The sequence below is a fragment of the Strix aluco genome, chromosome 16 (assembly GCF_031877795.1).
Source record: "Strix aluco isolate bStrAlu1 chromosome 16, bStrAlu1.hap1, whole genome shotgun sequence".
Taxonomy (NCBI): domain Eukaryota; kingdom Metazoa; phylum Chordata; class Aves; order Strigiformes; family Strigidae; genus Strix; species Strix aluco.
This window is the reverse complement of record NC_133946.1, coordinates 9,570,468-9,587,495: the sequence shown is the minus strand read 5'-3', so window position 1 is coordinate 9,587,495 and position 17,028 is coordinate 9,570,468. Positions and strand designations below refer to the sequence as shown.

At 36.6% G+C, this 17,028-nt stretch overlaps 1 protein-coding gene across 1 annotated transcript in view; it reads left to right on the top strand.

The window, feature by feature from the left end:
• Positions 1 to 17,028, top strand: part of SHANK2 (SH3 and multiple ankyrin repeat domains 2) — a 338,597-nt gene that overhangs the window by 177,702 nt on the left and 143,867 nt on the right. Inside the window, exon 15 of the mRNA XM_074841993.1 lies at positions 16,176 to 16,258. Coding sequence (XP_074698094.1) covers positions 16,176 to 16,258 — 83 coding nt within the window. The remainder of the gene's footprint in view (positions 1 to 16,175; positions 16,259 to 17,028) is intronic.

The following is a 17,028-nucleotide window of genomic DNA, read 5'->3' as shown; positions in this document are numbered from 1 at the left end:
CCTAAACGGAAATATACCAACAAAGTTGCAAGGAGATAATGTAAGACTGCTTTGACATGTCTCTGGAGTTTTGTCTTCCCTGTATTTGTGGTCAGGAGTGGTCAAGACAACCATGGGACATTGGTTTTGAGAGCTGGGGCGGGATGGATCCCATTGAGTTTGTTAGGAAAAATGTTTGTTTGGGTTGGTCTTCTCGAGGCTGGATGGGTGATATTCTGACCAGCAAAGCAAAAGTTTCCAAAGTATTATAAATATTCTTCAGAAGTCTAGTTAAAGTTCAGGACTACCTTTAATTCAAAGAAAATTATTTGTAGGTCTTAAATCAGTTATTTAATAGAGATCAAATTCCAGTTTAATAACTCAAATTATTGCTAAGGCATAGGATAGATGTTGGAATTTAAAAAATTCTTTATTTATTAAATTAAATATGAGGTAAACCTTTAGAAATGATAATTTTTTATCTGCTTTTTAACAGAAGTGAGGAAATTGATTAATCTGTCAAGATAGAACAGTGAATTGTTCAGTCAGGAAAATCAGAGAGAAGACAAAATTAAGTTATCAAATTAAAATATGTGAAACTAGTTGTTTAATTTCGAATGTAAAATTTTACCACCTTTTTAAATGTGATGTGACTGATGATGAAGTGGTAACTTAGTTTTCATACTCTGGAGACATAAATAATATGAGCAATTGTGGAAAAGTTTGTGGTTTTTTTAACCATGTAAAGATTATAAACTTGATTTGGTGAAAAACATGATCCAGTTGCTGTCATGGATTTGGAAACTTTAGAACACAACAGTGGAAACTTTTACTACTGCATTAATTGCATCATCTCTGTCCCACCAGAATAGCAAAATAGCAAAAGTCAATAGCATAAATGAATGCCAACTTCAATGTGATTATGAAGTATGCGATGGAAGTCTAAGATTTCCTGCCTATTCTGTGTCTTCCCCTTCTTCACAGTACAATAGCACAATTGACTTTCACATCTTTTTTTTTTTTTTTTTTTTTTCCTAACCACTTTAACTTGTACTAAGCACTGCATGGGAGAAGTTTTCTTGGTGCCCTTTCTTGACATTCTACGGCTATAGCAGTGTTAAGCTCACAGGAGAGGATGTAATAATAAATAACCTTTTTCAAAGGCTTGTTGCTACAAAGTTAATGATGGGACCAAATTGATTTGCCTCTGGTTTTAGTTCTGTTTTTCTGGATGAAGAAAAAGAGGAAAATTGGACTGTGTAGTCTGGGAAGTATGTGTAAGAAAGCTTAATTAAAAGCTTAATTCATTAACCCTAATGTCTGTACTCGAAGTCAGATGGCATCATCCATGTCTCATGAGCATAGAAGCTGACAGAAGCAACTCCTCAAAAGCCAATTTACATACAAACACCGAAGAAAAATGAGAGATTCTTCCCAGCTCTATTTCCCAGCAATTCTCTGTTGATGTTGTCATCTGTGCTGTTGGATAGAGTAGTACAAGCTTTAATCCTAGACAGCTCAGAGAGACTGTGGCACAGCTGAAGCTGTCTACCCCTGTAATTCAACATGCTGTGTAGTGCTTTTTATTTTTTAACCCACAGAATCTACCTGTTGAATACCTCAGTCTTTGTCCCAATGGTGCTGTCTTAATAGTTTAAACATGAGGTGTGTTACACAGTAATTATATATTTTTTTTTTTAGTGGAACCTCTTAATTTAATGCAGAAATACTTTCATCTAGTTTGATATCTGGTTTCATGTGGATATTTTACAGAAATAGTCTTCCTTCTGGAAAAATGCAATTATTAATCTCTTTAACTATATGTTTAAAATGGATGGAAACCTTTTGTAGAATTCTGGTCATTGCAAACCATGAGGTATGGAACGCTTGACAGGGAGCTGAGGGACCTTTTCCTGGTTACGGCGTAGCAGTGGCCCCGTTCCCGTGTTGTGGTGAACGTAGTGTATGTACTTGTTGAGTGCTGCTTGCTTGTGCACAGCCATCAGCAGCAATCTGTTAAATCCTGGCAAATGGTTCTGTACAAAAATTGAAGGAATGTGTAAGAGCCGTTGTTATTTTTTTATAGCCTGCTTGCCACATTTTCATGTTGGTTCTCCCCAGGCCTGCAGAACAGTGAGGGAGACACTGAGGGAAGTATTGTTACATAGAGAACAGGTCTTTCTGCATTGACATAACTGACACTTTTTGTTTTTCTGTTGGATGGCACCAGTTCCACTGTACTAATGTTTTCTGTGAAGTTTGTACTGTTCAGTTGATCTCTTGCAGGAACCGGAGTAAGGATATTAAAATGGATGCTGTTCATTCTCAACAATAAATTCACTATTTGTGTTATTTTATTCTGGGATTGATACATTGATAATAAGTTGAAAGTGATTTTACAGTTCTTAGCTGCAGGCATAGATTTTAAACATAATTCTTGGTTTCCTCTGGTGGAAAGAAGTAAAAACAGTAGTATTCTAACATTTTTACATATATACATAGCTCAATTTTTGTCTGGGAGATGGTAGCAAAAATATCTGAGTCTGCTCATCGTTGTAATGAAATAGATATGTAGATATAGCCACATGATATAGTGATGTGGTTACATCTGAATGCTCGTTGATATTTTAATGATTTAAGATTTCTGCATATGTGATACTCTTGGCTCTTCTAGGCATAGAGAACAGGCAGCACCAACCAAATTATAGAAACAAAGTGTGTAAAATGTTTTCTGTGTGTGTATTGTTGCTTTATTTCTAAAGATATTTTGTTGGGCTTGCCTGGTGCCGGTTCTGAATTAATTCATTTACTGTGAGTATAACAGTCTGATAGCACTGAACTGCTCTTAATGTGTGAGGCAGAAAGACGAGGGTAGCTCATTTTTAATACCTTGTGCCTCATTAACTTGAAGAATATAATTTAATACAATTTGGAAAATTACATATATGTTTAAGCAATAATTAAGGCATTGTCGATTTTGTGGAACAGGTGGAGATGTAAAATGTGAAGTTTTTCATTTACAGTTATTTAATTTCTAATGAAAATGATCTTACTTGCTAATAAACAACTTTGCACTTTACCTCCCCTGCTGTTGTGTGCTGCCACAACTGAGCTTTTTATGTTGGTGACTACAGAAAATATTTAAAGTAATTGCCCAAATAGGAGGTAAAAAGGGTGTATGTGTGTGTATGTGTCTGAACTGTAGTATCTCTTCACTGAAATCCGTACTATGATTGCATGAACATGCAATATTAAAGTCTGATGCAATTACAGTAAGATGCAAAACTATACAGTGAGTGATGAGTTTCCATGAACTTGTATATGCATTTTTGTTTGCTGCCCTAATAATGAAGTTTGTTTAAAGCAATTCAGTATGTTTAAAGCTATTCAGTAAGATCGTGCTTTTAGCAGCTAAGGCTTTAGCAGCTAATGGTTTTGCAACTAATGGTTTTGTAACTAATAATTAAAATTTGTCAGACATTTTCTGGGCTAGATGTTTGCCTAATTTTTTAGTGATAAAGTGTTAGCAAAGAAAGACCAACAGTTTCCAAGACCAAAGTTGGAAAAAAAATATATAGCCTTTCCCAAATGCTCTTTCTGAAAAACTTTAAGGATCTATCTCTAGTGCTAGTGAAAACCAAACTGTGTAACTATGGGTACAGAAGATCCTGATTGCAAGGGCCGTGATTTGGTGGATGTGCCATTTCCTGCACAGCAACTGATACTCTCAAGCTCAACAGTATTTTCTCTGTAACTCCTCCGACCGGATGCTGGAGGACAGGATGGATTTAAATGTCAAAACTCAAAGCAGCAGCCTCTGTCCTATGCATGGTGAGGAATGAGGTTTTCTAAATTAGAATAGAGAAAATTAAAAAAAAAAAAGAAAAAAGAGTGGAAATGACAGAAGGTGAGGACGGGAAGAAAACATTGTGAGGGTGTGATACCAGGTTAGTTAGAACAGGAGCCACATAATTAGATGCAAGGATAGAGAAGAGGAAAACAGGAGATTAAAATGTTTGTTTTTCAGGGAAAAGGCGAACAATTAAGTGTCTGACAATGAGTGTTCTACATTCCTGTCTCTAGCCTCCACTGTGATGACTTAGCTTCCTCTACGTGACCTTTAATTCCCTGCCCCACTACACCTTTGGCTGCCTTCCTCTCACCTAATCACTAGATGAGCAAAAGCTGACATATGGTGCCTCTGATTGTAAGTGATGCATTTTTAAGTTTTGGCAGGCCAAAAGGAACAAATAACTGTTGAGCTCGCTCTGTGGGCTTTCCTCCAGTGGGAGCAATTATTTAAACCACCTTTTTTTTTCCTCTTTCTAGTCAGATTTCACAAATATTTGTTGCATTTGCAGAATTTGACCTACAAGGCAAATTCTAAGGGTGACTGGCAGGCAGCATATGCCTTTTTTTCCTCTTAAAAGAAGAAACTATCAAGAAGTTAGAAAGGGGTTGACTTTCATGCTCTCAGAGTAAAGCTGGTCGCGTTCATTGTGCAAAACGTAAGGCTGATGGGAGGAGGTTGTCTTGTTTTGTCTTGGGATGAAATAGGTGTGCTGGAGTTGTATTTATTTATAAATTGAATGAGGTCAAACCCTACGAAGAGGAACCTGGTAAAGAGCAAGCAATAGCTGGTGTCAGGGTATTCACCTGGAATAAAGAAGATCTGGGCTTGAGTCCCCTGTGTGTTAGACTGCTTCGACTTGAACCCATACCTTGTATGGCTGATGAATGCCAAGAACCTGACAGGTAGAGCGATTCTTTATCCAAGTCTTTGAAACTATGATTCTTTCACTAAGCCAAGAGGCAGATGCTAGCTCTGTCCTCAGAGGTTGTGGCATGCAGGTGGGGATGCTAGATTTGCATGATTGGCAGATACACCAATTGAATAACTGGTGCTATTGCTGGGGGTGCCTGCTCTCTCTGACATAAAATTTCATCCCATATTCTGGAGAAATAATGTCTAATGAAGGCTTAATTTAGACTAAAATATATCAACAAAAGATTTGATTTGATGGATAAGCATTTCAGTAAAACTGATGTCATGGCAAAATTCTGAACAGAAGAATAGTGAATGTTAAGTTAAATACGTGCCCTAGGAAATAGTGGTAAATGCATATTTACAGAAAAGACTGTTACCCATGTGTCTTGTAATTTCTCTATTTTTTTAAATTAAAAAAAGCACACTGGGCACAGAAAACAAGTCTCAGAATTAAGAGTTTAATGCTACAATTGGAAACTAGGACTAATACTGAGTGGATTGTGTGATCCTTTAAACTAGTGTTTCCGAAGACTGACAGTGTAGCACTGTCAGATTTATAAAACAGTTGTAACTATAGCAGAGGTGGTTTATACCTCTACTGTAAACACTTCAAATATAAATTCTGAAATACACTTAAAACTAAACTCTATCCATCTTAAGTTAGTTACTCAATTGGGTTGAAATGATAAACCAAAAGTTTTACCCTGTCTCCAGCTTCATATTTCTGGAAATTATGCATCAACGCAACCAGCGAGCTATAGCTGAATGTCAAAGGAAAGGAGGCAATAAGGAGAGATTCCAGTTTAACATTGACTTAATTAATAAAAGTAATGGCCGATTTAAATAAAGAAGAGTTCTCTGTCTTTATCAGCTGGTATCTGTAATGTCAGTGATTGTTCACTGCTACCAAAGTTGTGGGCTAAACTGGCCATGCTTTGACAAAATTGCTGAAAATGATGATACTGTTAGACAGGAAAGCAGTTGAGATGGACAATTCTCAAGCTGTTTTGCAGATAAGTAAACAAAATTTGGAGTAGGCTTAAAATAACTCAAGGGTTTAGTGTAATTACAGAAATGGAGAGAGAGGAGAATATATTTCAGAACAAAAGGTAGATTTGCCACCTCCTTTTTGATGTTAATGAGACTGTAAAATAATATGGTGATAGTCAGGATTTTTAAAGGGATATGTGAAAATTTAACTGAAATCACCTCTTAATGTCTTTTCAGTAAAATCCTAGAAAACGGAAGTTCCTTACTCTAAGCTATATTTTTAAAGCTCTTGAAGAAGAAAAAAGTGGGAAAATGTTTTGAGAAAAACTTCATGCCTTTGTTAATACCTCATTTGTTTTGAGGCAGAGCTTACTTGTAACATGCCTTATGCTAAAGTGACATAAAATTTTACAGGATTTTACACAGATGCTTAAAGCACTGTGCACTTCAGTACAATATGGAATTTTAAGTGAAATACTTACGTCTGTAAAGCAGAAATGAACAGCCAGGGTTACTCAGACTTCTTGTGGTTAGAGCTGTATTTCATTCCAAGGAAGGCAGGACAGGAGAACGATAATTCTTCCTGCTCATCATAGCAAACAGGGTTTGATAGAAACCCTGAGGGATCCCTTGGAACTTTTGAAACTCATGGTTATCGCCAGTCCTGAAATCACCAGTCTCTCCCCTGTTTCATTATTTATGTTTAACATTTAGTATGTTTACATTCTCTGAACGGCTGAGAGAGCAAATCAAGTTACAATATTGAAATGTATAGTGAGTTTAATAATTGTTACAAAGACCTGCAATGTCTGACTGCTACCTTAAAGGGCTTGTAACACATTTTAGAAGTGTTAATAAAACACTTTTTTTTTTTTTTTTACTGAAAGTGTGACTACAGTGTATTATAGAAACACAAATCCAGAGATCCTGAGGAAGGTGAATATAATCCCCTGTGTTACCATGGAATGTGCACATGCCAAGCATGATGACAAAACTATACCAGAAGAAGGGACTCCAGAGTACAGAGTACAGTCCCATGTTTTTCAGTAAGACAAGGAGCAAGTAGCACAGCTTGGTTGGGAGCTGGTGGAGTACTTTGGGGAAGCACCAAATGTGCTCTTACACCCTCCCCTGCTTTTGGCCTTTGGCAGAGACAGGATGTTGGGCTCCAAGGACCGACACAAGTCCAGCCCAGTGTGGTTGTGCATATATGTTCCAGTGGCTCTTTCTAAAAAGGGAAGGGAAAAATTCAAAGTCCTGTCTGAGATATGCCAACTCTGAGATAAGCATAGAGATTGATTAACACGCATCAGCTGAAGAAAATCTTTATTGTTATATATAGTTCTGTTTTTGTATACTCATATCATTCAGTTCTGGATTTATTTCCCTGGTTCTACCTGTGTTACTTGTCCTATTTGCTGACCTTGAACATGTTCTTTTCCTTGTTACTGTGGTTGTCTGTTGTAATATAGACCACCTTTAGCAAAAACATTAGGAAATTTATTGATTAAAAAAGCCTACCTGGAAAAAAGCTATATATCAATAAGAGTGATGTTATTAATAGCTATTATTATTGTTCCTTTTGTGTAAACACTTTATATGGTAAGATGCTTAGGGAGACAATTCCTATTTCTGTGTGGTTTGGTGGCAATAGCAGGGGCTGGAACTGCAACTGGTTTGAGGTAGAAAAATGCAAACCTAAGAAGTAAGGTGGATAAATACTCTAGTTACCTAAACATATGTTATGTTTGTACAGTCTGTTTGTTCAAGGCTCATGGTATGAGCAATGAATATTAATATTTTCATAGTGCAGGCTTAGATTGCTGAAATGGTTGATAATTACAACTGAAAATTGCTACTAAGTATCAGGTGTAAGTGGAGTGTGCTGTAGCCCAAAATACTGATGTGATTGATGGAACATCTGTATGAAGGACTCTGCATTCTAAAACTCTCATGTTCTGTATTAGAAGGACACCTGCCTGAATGTTTCATGTTTAGTTTTTACTTTGTCATGTGTGGTACTTGAATTGACTTCTTTTTTCTCTTCTTTTTTTTTTTTTTTAAAATGCAAATGAAATTAATTCAGAGGAATGAAGCTTTTCTTTTTTTAAGCTCACTTTGCCACTCTCCTCACCCCACCATGCTTTTTTGTTTTCTCCCTGCCTGTGCAGATGCAAGGGAATCATAACATTTCTCTTAAAAAAGAGACTATATATACTGATTGTATTGTGTATATATGTATATAGCGTGTATATAAATTCATATATGGATATCCATATATATATAGTGTGTGTATATATATATATATATAGGATCATGACCTTACCATTTACTTCTTTTTTCCTTCATATTCTATCCCGAGATTTCTGGCTTTTCCTGTATGATTTATATTTCCAGTAAGTTGTTTGACTTCCTGTTTTGCTATATCAATATATTACTTCAGTGGTTACAGTTTCAGCAACTTAGATGAAAAAAAGGAAAAAACCAAAAGTAGTACCAGCCAAATCGATTGACTTGAGTATTACTTTAGCTTACCTACTCCCTTCTCCTATACACCAAAGAATATGATATTAAGTGTAATTAAAGGCTGGATAAAAGAATGTGGAGTGATATGCATACAGAGAGGGAGGAACTTTCTCCTTGGTTCTACGTAAAGAAATCGTGTAATTTCTTTGCATTTGTGTCATAAAATTTAATGTTTCTCTTTTAAAACCTGTATTTCTTTGTAATGTTTTATAGCATAAATTCATTGAAGTATACAGCAATGTTACTTTCTTTAACATAGGTTGCTTCTTTGTAATTATGGTTAATCTTTTGGGCAACTCTGTCAATCACAGGGCTGGAAAAAATAGCATAATGTTTCTGACTTCCTAATTCTTATTGAATCACTTCATGACTGATATTGGTGTTTTTGATAACTTAGTGGAACTGTTCGTTTTTTACAGAATTAAATCCAATAAAGACAGCTTGATTACTTGTTTAAAAGTGTGAAGAAGTTATATGCCCTGTCAGGTTTTACTATAGTCTGTAATTTCCTCACAATGCAATATAGACCTGTGCAATATAGGAATTAGGGAATAGCTTAATGTCTTTTATGGCATGCTACAGTTTGGCATACACCTCTTTCATCAACAAATGAATGTCAGGGGAAAATATGCAGCCTTGCTTTTCTCATGATCAAAGATCTCTGTGTGATGTTTACCGAACTCCGTAGAAAAAGTGCTGGGACAGGAGATCAGAAAGACTAATATATGAATATAGGAAGTATACAGGAGTATTGCTGGAGCATTCTCTCTTCTTTTCCATTCCTTTACTTGGCCTCAGCATAGCCAGCTGAGGAGGACGTGGTTATGCTGAGTTAGCCATTCAGCCACTGAGGAAATGTAAAGTTGGCTGAGGAGAAATTAGAATATGTCCTTTCTATTACAATTTGAAGTTATTTGCAACAAATTATAAAGCCAGAGAGAACAATAGTGCAAGGGTGGTGGTGGTGGTGGTCTGTTTTCCTTCTCTGTTTTTTTTTGCTTGAGTGCCAGCTGTGCCAGTAAGGCACTGACACACAGTCAACTGCTGGAAGTGCTAGCAAAGACACTGTTGTTGGATGCTGCCATTTCCTTGAGAGCACCTGTGAAGCTGGAATCCATAGGTACTACTAAGCATTTTATTTCATGCTGCATGTCCATATGCAGCCCTAATTTTGTAATTGTATTTTTGGTGAAATAGCAAAATGACTTGGGGTCCTTCTCATTGTGACTGCCTGACGAAATAATTCTCATTCTCCGGTGTAACTATTTTGAAGACACTAAAAGGTATTTTGAGAACTGTATTAGCTCTTACGGATAGGCAGCTTTGTTACCTCCAAATATGACCTCTGATTCAGTTTTAACAGTAAATGTTGTGCTGATGTGAGAATTCTGGATCATGATAATGAAATAATTGTTTTGGGAAACAGTTCAACTTCAGCCTAACTCCACTTTCTGTGCAGTAGCTCCATGGAAGAAAATTTAGTCCTGTGCCCCAATACCCTATCTGAAGAAATAAAAAAAAAAAATTGTGAGTTTCTACAAATGATTCTGATGTTTTTGGGGGTAAGGAGAAGAAAGGGGAAATTCAAACACTGCAAAGGAAGGGAAACGATGTTTTCACTGAGCTACTCTATTGTGAGAACCCCTTGGCCTCATATACGGAAGAACAAAAAGGAAGACCCTGCAATTTTAGTTTTTCTATGTGATTCCATTTATCCTTTCTCCATCATATTTTAATTATTGTACCATAATTATACTCCTTGGACTTCTGTCTTCAGCTACCTAGTAAGGAGTTTATCAACTTAAAGTTTACTGTTCTCCAGTATTTCTGTTCTAATGACAGGTTGTGTCTTCCTTGAGTATAATGAGGTACTTATCAACCATCTATTTGAAAATATTTTCTTACTGCCTTCCTCCCAAACACATCTTGCTATAAACTTCCAAATAGACATACATTCTAATGGAAAATCATTTAGACTTGTCTTATATGAGTGAAATTATCTTGGCAGCATTGGTCAGTTGTACAGAGTAAACACTATGCATGTGCTTCTGACACATGGCAGGACAAAATATGTAAATGTGTTTTTACTGAATATCTCCTGTAAGAGTATAAAGTAAACACACATTCTGAAAAATGGTAAAACAGGATTCACCAAAATAGCTGGAAATTATTATTGTTTATTAAAGATGTTATCATGAGAAACTGTGAAAAGATTCTCTCAAAGGCAGTAGCACTGACTTGTGAATTATTATTTAGCATAATAACCTGTTATTGTTCAAAGCTGTATCATATATTTACCAAACAACACATTCCTAAGACAAATTGCGTTGCAATGCGATGCAAGATATCACGTCAGGGAATCTCTCCACGTGATGGCAATGTATTAGAGAGAGGTTACTACGAGTTTGAATATACGGTTGACTGCATCTTGCTGTTTCTGTTTGGGTTGTAAGTGGGTTAGGTAGGGACCATCTGTGTATTTTCCTATCTGCTCTTCAAAGAACCACACTCACTGGTGTAGCTAATAGGTCTTGAACAAGTAACTGCTGTTCTGCGTGTTATGCAAGAGCTGGGAAAACTCTTCTATAAGACCTACAGCTGGATGATCAAAGCCTGGGAAACTTAAGCAATTACATACAGAGTTTTCGTTAACCTTGAAGGCCTTCATTACTAGGGTTAGCCAATTTTCCTGGAGTCATTGCAGTAGATGACTATAAATTGTAACATTGACCCCTTCCAGCAATGACAGCAAAATTTTTTCCACTGGAAGTCTGTTATATCTTGCAATAAGTTTTGCTGTAGACATCATTTCCATTTTATAGGGTATCAGGACAGGTAACTTCCCCAAAAAGGGTCATATTCAGAGAGATCGTTTTTTATGTGCTTTTAACAGGGATTGACTGTCAGAACATGCAGTAAAGAGCTCCTCTTGAACAGATTTCCTGAATGCCCTTCTATGGGCTTGAACATAACCACCATAAATTGATTAGCTTAGCCTGAAAGGAATTAGTGTGACTGCTTTCAGACATTGTATATAAAGTTACGGAATGGTTTAGATATTGATTTATTGGGTCTGGCAAAGTATAAAAAATGCATTTCCTTTATTGTTGGGCTGTGATTTGATCCTTCTAACATGTAGCTAGCTGTGAATTCAGTAGATCTTTCAAGAAGATTGAAACTGCGGGAGTGCTGAGGAGAGGATATAAAAAAGATCTAAGGAAGAGATTTGGATTTACTTGGCCAGCTGAGAGAAGTGAACTTGGAGAGAATAACTTTTCACTCAAGGATAGAGCAAGCTGTCTGACTGAAGGGCTTGTGGGCTGAGAAGGCTACTTATTTGGTTGTAACTCTGGTTGTTTGAATCTCATGTGTGATCTGTTAGACAACTGTTCTGCCTTGGAAGGCTGTAGTCCAGTTTGTTAAAGCTGAAAAGGTTAGACTTCAACTACATTTCTAGGGGATGCACGATTGGGGAGAACAAGGAAAATAATTCCTGTTTAAATTCATTTTTTCTCTGCCTTACGGAGAGATTGACAAATAGCCATTTTTGTTTCCAGATAATGATAATCATTTCCAGTGGAGTGTACTCTACGTGCTGTTTTTCAGATTGAAATCAGCAATGATACACACAATACAAACTTGCCTAAACATATTCTGTGGTGCTGATAGTTTCCATCTCTATAATTTAGTATTTTAACTTTTGGAATAAGTCATGCTTTAAGATAGGGTGTAGTTATTCTAGTTAGTGAAATGGAAGCTAGGTTTCATGGTTTTGCCTCCGTCAAAAGGCTCCTGTGCTTCAACCTTTATTTACTTCATACAGATATTTATGAAGGACTTGACATCTCTACTTCCTTCCTCAAGTATTGTCTTAATGGGCTGTTAGGAAAGTAGAAATTCTTGCTGTCTTGAAAAGACGACACAAACGGTAGTTATTATGTTGAACATAACAGTGCTGAGTTCACATCTCAAGTGTCTGTCTGACCATGGGTAAATCTCTTTTTTTTTCCCCTTTCTCCATTGGTAAGTCTGTAAAAATATGGAAATTCTAACACCTCTGCACAATTCTTGATCTTTAAAGTCTTAGGGAAGCTACAGAACCGATGATCAAGTATGTTCTCTGATATTTAGTGTTTGGATAAAGCAAAATTGATTTTTAGATTGACTTTTTCTTTGGCCTGAAGTTTTTATATTCAAGATTGTACTTCATGCAGAAATATTCTGCGCTTGATAGGATGTATTTTGCATTTAACTTTGTATGCAATGAATCTTGGACTTATACAGCCCAAAGTCAAAGTAATGTGTGTTCTATTTAAGTAATGAACTATTGATTTTATAATTACTTATTTTATTACCATAATATGAAACTAGTAATGTTCTGAAAACTTGTCTCTGAAATGGACACTGTTTAATTTCAGTTTGAGATGGGACTGAAATGAACTTTAAGGATTTTACCTATTGCAATTTGGTGTATCCCAGGTAGCAGCGACTGTTCAGCCTCATGTAGAGCCGTACGCTGTACTCAAAGCATCTGGGAAGAAATGCCTCTTCCTCTTGCTTGAGCACAAACCTCTGAACAGACTTATAACATACTGTCACCTTTATTTGTCACTGGTAGCTGTACCCTATATGCATTCTGTTGCTAAGTATTTACAACACCTTCAAGATCAAAGACATGCTGCCAGGAAGGCTCATTGTGAGAAATTCTGACCTACTTTTACATTTGGCAGCACTTTGCCTGCCAAGACCAGGTAGACTGTGAACAGACCTTCAGCATGTCTTCAGTGAAGAGGTCCAGTCTGACACTGTGATAAGACAACCCTGTCATGGCAAAGCAAACAAAAAGCAATACTGCAAACAGTCAGAGGTTAAACTTCTTTTCCCCTCTTCTGCCCTCTTTCCTCAGGCATGCAAAGTGAGTTTGCTGGGAGAAGGGTTGTGGAGGTTGCAAGTTCGGTTCATTTGTGTGTGCATGTTTGTTTTCCATCCTTTTCCTGCTGCTAGTTCTTAGCTCTGCAGTACTGAGGTATGTGTAGAGAATCAATTTGCTTTCTGTGATTGCTTTAAACAAGCTTAAACTGCTCATGCTGTAAGATCATTGCAGGTCCCCTTCTCCTAGCACGTAAGTGAGAAGAAATGGCTACACATCTGATTTTTTCAAACCTACATTTTTGCTTTACAGGCTGTGATGGAGTTTTCCTTATGTATTACATGACCGAAACAGTATATTAGTAAGCTGTATTTGTCAAAAAATAGAAATCCGTTTGTATATTTTGTTACCAAAAATTCATGTTGCGCTTCTTCCCTTTCCTCTCCCCCTTGCATGTAAAGCACAAAACTTTATAAAATTTTGGCAATTTAGTATTCCCACTTTTGATGTGTAAATTGAAGTATAAAACTGGGTAGTTTATGTAATAAATGTGCTGTACATGAAAAGAAAATCATAGGTGGTTTTCATACTGTTAATCTGAACAGTCAAAGACCTCTACATTAGGATGAAGCGAGCATAACTTGAAAATGCCTGTTCATTTCATTAGCTGTCTTTGAAAGGTGAAAGGACCCTAGATGCCTTTTTTTTAGGTGTAGATGCCTAACATTGTTCAGGTGAATTGATCCCAAGTTTTCTGAGCACTGCTTTTGGAACTTCAGCTTTCAGCTTTTTAAGGAATGGTATCATGAACTGGTTTGGTGTTGTCAACAAAAAAGAAAGAATCAGAGCAAGGTTTGATGAGGTACCTAGCTATTAGGCTTCTGAATTCTTTATGTTAATGAAATGAGATGAGAGTGGAATTTGGGTAGGGGAGAGAAGGGGTGTTCTTTGAGCCAAGCACTTTCTATGATTAGGTTCTCAAAAGTAGCCTTCTAACTTGTATTAAGCTATTGATTGTTTACAAGGAAATTTGAAGGAAATGGGGTTTATTAATTTGACCCAGTATTAAGAAAAAGGCTGGAGACAGCTTTGCTGTTGACTTCAGTGGGTAAGTGTGGAGCTCCACCTTGAAAATGTGTGTGGTGAAATGAAGAAAATAAGCCAGTACGCTTGTAGGTTCAGTTAGTTTCTATAACAAGACAGTGACGGAGGGCTTCAGCGCTACAGTATGGGCTCTGAGGGTTGCATGTTCCATCCCACCATAATATCCCTGACCAGGAGTGTGTTTGGCTTTCTTGAGAAATGGACATTTTCTTATTATATCCTTGCCATAGCAGGGTTATTAATAGTAAGAAAAGGTAATGTCTGAATTATACAGTAAATACTAGTAAGTTGAGAGACAGCATTCAAAAGCAGTAAATACTTATGGAGATCAACTGTTGCGCAGAAAGTCATCATTATGGTAGTTTTAATTCATGTGTGGTGTTTAAATACTCTGTAGTTTGGAAGACAGTTATATCATCACTTTAGCAGTAACATGAAGTTGCATCCCTCAGCCAGAGTTAGAAAGTCACCAAAGGGAATAGCCTGTGATACATGAAAGATCTGGAGCTTGGAGGCTGTCCATTGGTGTCCTGGTATCATCATTCTTGTCTTTGTTCAGAGCTTTAAATAAAAAGGTCACACCAATTTTTCTTTACTTAGTTTCCTCCTCCCCTTCTGGATTATTAATGGCACCGAAGCAGATCCGGTCTCTTATTGTATTGAATGCTTTAGTGATTAGATTCTGTACAAGACCAGTGGCAACTAGGTTTGCTAGTAAAAAATCAAGAAAAGGAAAGAAAACTTGCTTATATTTCCTTCTGTCCTAAATAGTTTTGTAGGTATTTTAAAGGCAACTTAGCAGCGTGTTTTGCAGTGCTTACGATTCATGAATACTTAACCCCTGACACTGTCTTTATTCAGAAGAATGTCTTGCAACTTGTGCTGTGTAATGGTTTTATATTAAGAGTGTCAAACCCCTTTTTTTCTTTTTTTTTCTTTTTTTTCTTTGAGCTTATTTTTAGTAACCGAATGTTTAATGAAAGACACTAAACAAAGCTTTTACAGAACATTGCCTGTATGTGAACGGTCCCGTTTTAATGTGGATTTTATGCATTTTCTTCGTCTACCATCTACTTTTTTCTTAGCCAATGACAGTAAGATTCCTAAGGCTACTTTCTCTTTAAGGACATACTGCTTACATAAATAGTCCTTTACACCATCTCCTAGTTTTATAATATTAATTGTTTCTCAGAAGATGGGAAATATTCCTTAGAAATGTGTTTTCCTGATTGTGCATGCCTTGTTACTATTTCAATTATGCAGATTCTTGATGCTGTGGAAATTTGTGCTTGATGACGCCAAGGCAGCTGCACGTTGTTAGCATTGTAGGCTGTCAGATGATCATGTGGGATTCTTGCAGCATGCAACATTCAATAGGATTGAAAAAGGGCTTTTGATGCAAGGCATAGCTTTCAGAATATATTTGTGCCTTTTAGTTAGCTAATATAAAATCATAATTTATTATCTTTAAATTTAAAATGCTGCCTCATTTTTCTTCTGGTTGGTTTCATTTTGGCTTCACTAGAAGATGCATCTGGTACATCCACGATTGAGGAGTTTATTAATGATACTGTCATTCAGTTCACTTACTTTTTTTCCTTTTAGAGTCCTAGCTAGCCCACAGATTACATGATCACATGTTCATTCAGTCATTCATATAGAACACAAACCACCATGCATGATTTCTTCTTCTTTCTTTTTCCTCTCTGCCTTTTTTATTCCCTTTAAGTTGCTTTGTCATGTTCTCTTTTATCGTTAAGCTTAGTCTTTGTCTTCCCCTCGCTACTATTTGTTCTTTATTTTCACATGCTTGGTTACTGCAATATTATTTGATTAACGGGCTGTGATGATGATGAACCTGCACACTGGAGGAGCAGCTACTACAGTGGTGATGAAGGGATGTAATAATGGTCGCTATCCTCGGAATTCTCTCTACAGTGACTGCATAATAGAAGAAAAGGCAGTGGTCCTGCAGAAAAAAGACAATGAAGGATTTGGATTTGTGCTCAGAGGGGCAAAAGGTATGTGCTTCTGTGTGTGTGTGTGTGATGTGCACTGGCATGAAGAAATTTATACATCTCTGAATATAAGCAGGAATTATTCTTGGTGCACTTGGTTGCTAGACAACAGGATTCTCTGTATGCTATACTACTCAGACGGATTTTAGTGGCTTCTGTCTGAAGCAGTTTGCATTTTTACATAGGAGAAGCACTGTATAATCGTTTGGGGGGAGAAAGTTTTGTCTGTATTTTTATTGTGTTGGTATATGTAATATTTTGTCATTAATCTGTTTTGTTATGCAGTTTACCTAACTATGGGAAACCTGCTTTCCTTATAAAACCTGCTTCTTTATTTCAAATGTCAGTCTATTTAAATAGGTCTACGAATAGAAATAGACAAGAGAGTGATGTTTTGTTTAAAATAGGTGTGGATCTTCTGCAAGGTGACATTGGTGCAGTTTTAGTATGAAAATATGATCTTTTTTTATATCTTCAGAAGCTGCACGTATGTTGCATGGCCTGTAGTGTGCTCATTTTAAAAGCTGTTCACATGTTAAACTGCATGTTACTTTTCTGTAGACTAAAATCTATAATAATGGCATTCTTAAGAGTTAAAAAAAGCATTTTATTTAATGCTTTGCTTTTTAACTTTTAGTCCAGTTTGCTCCTTTGTATTTAAAAAAAAATATATGATGGTATGTCCCATCTCTTGCTCCCCCTCATTTTACATGGGTTCTCCCTTGCCTTGCTTGAGCATGAAAATTATTTCATATCTTCATTCTTGGGACATC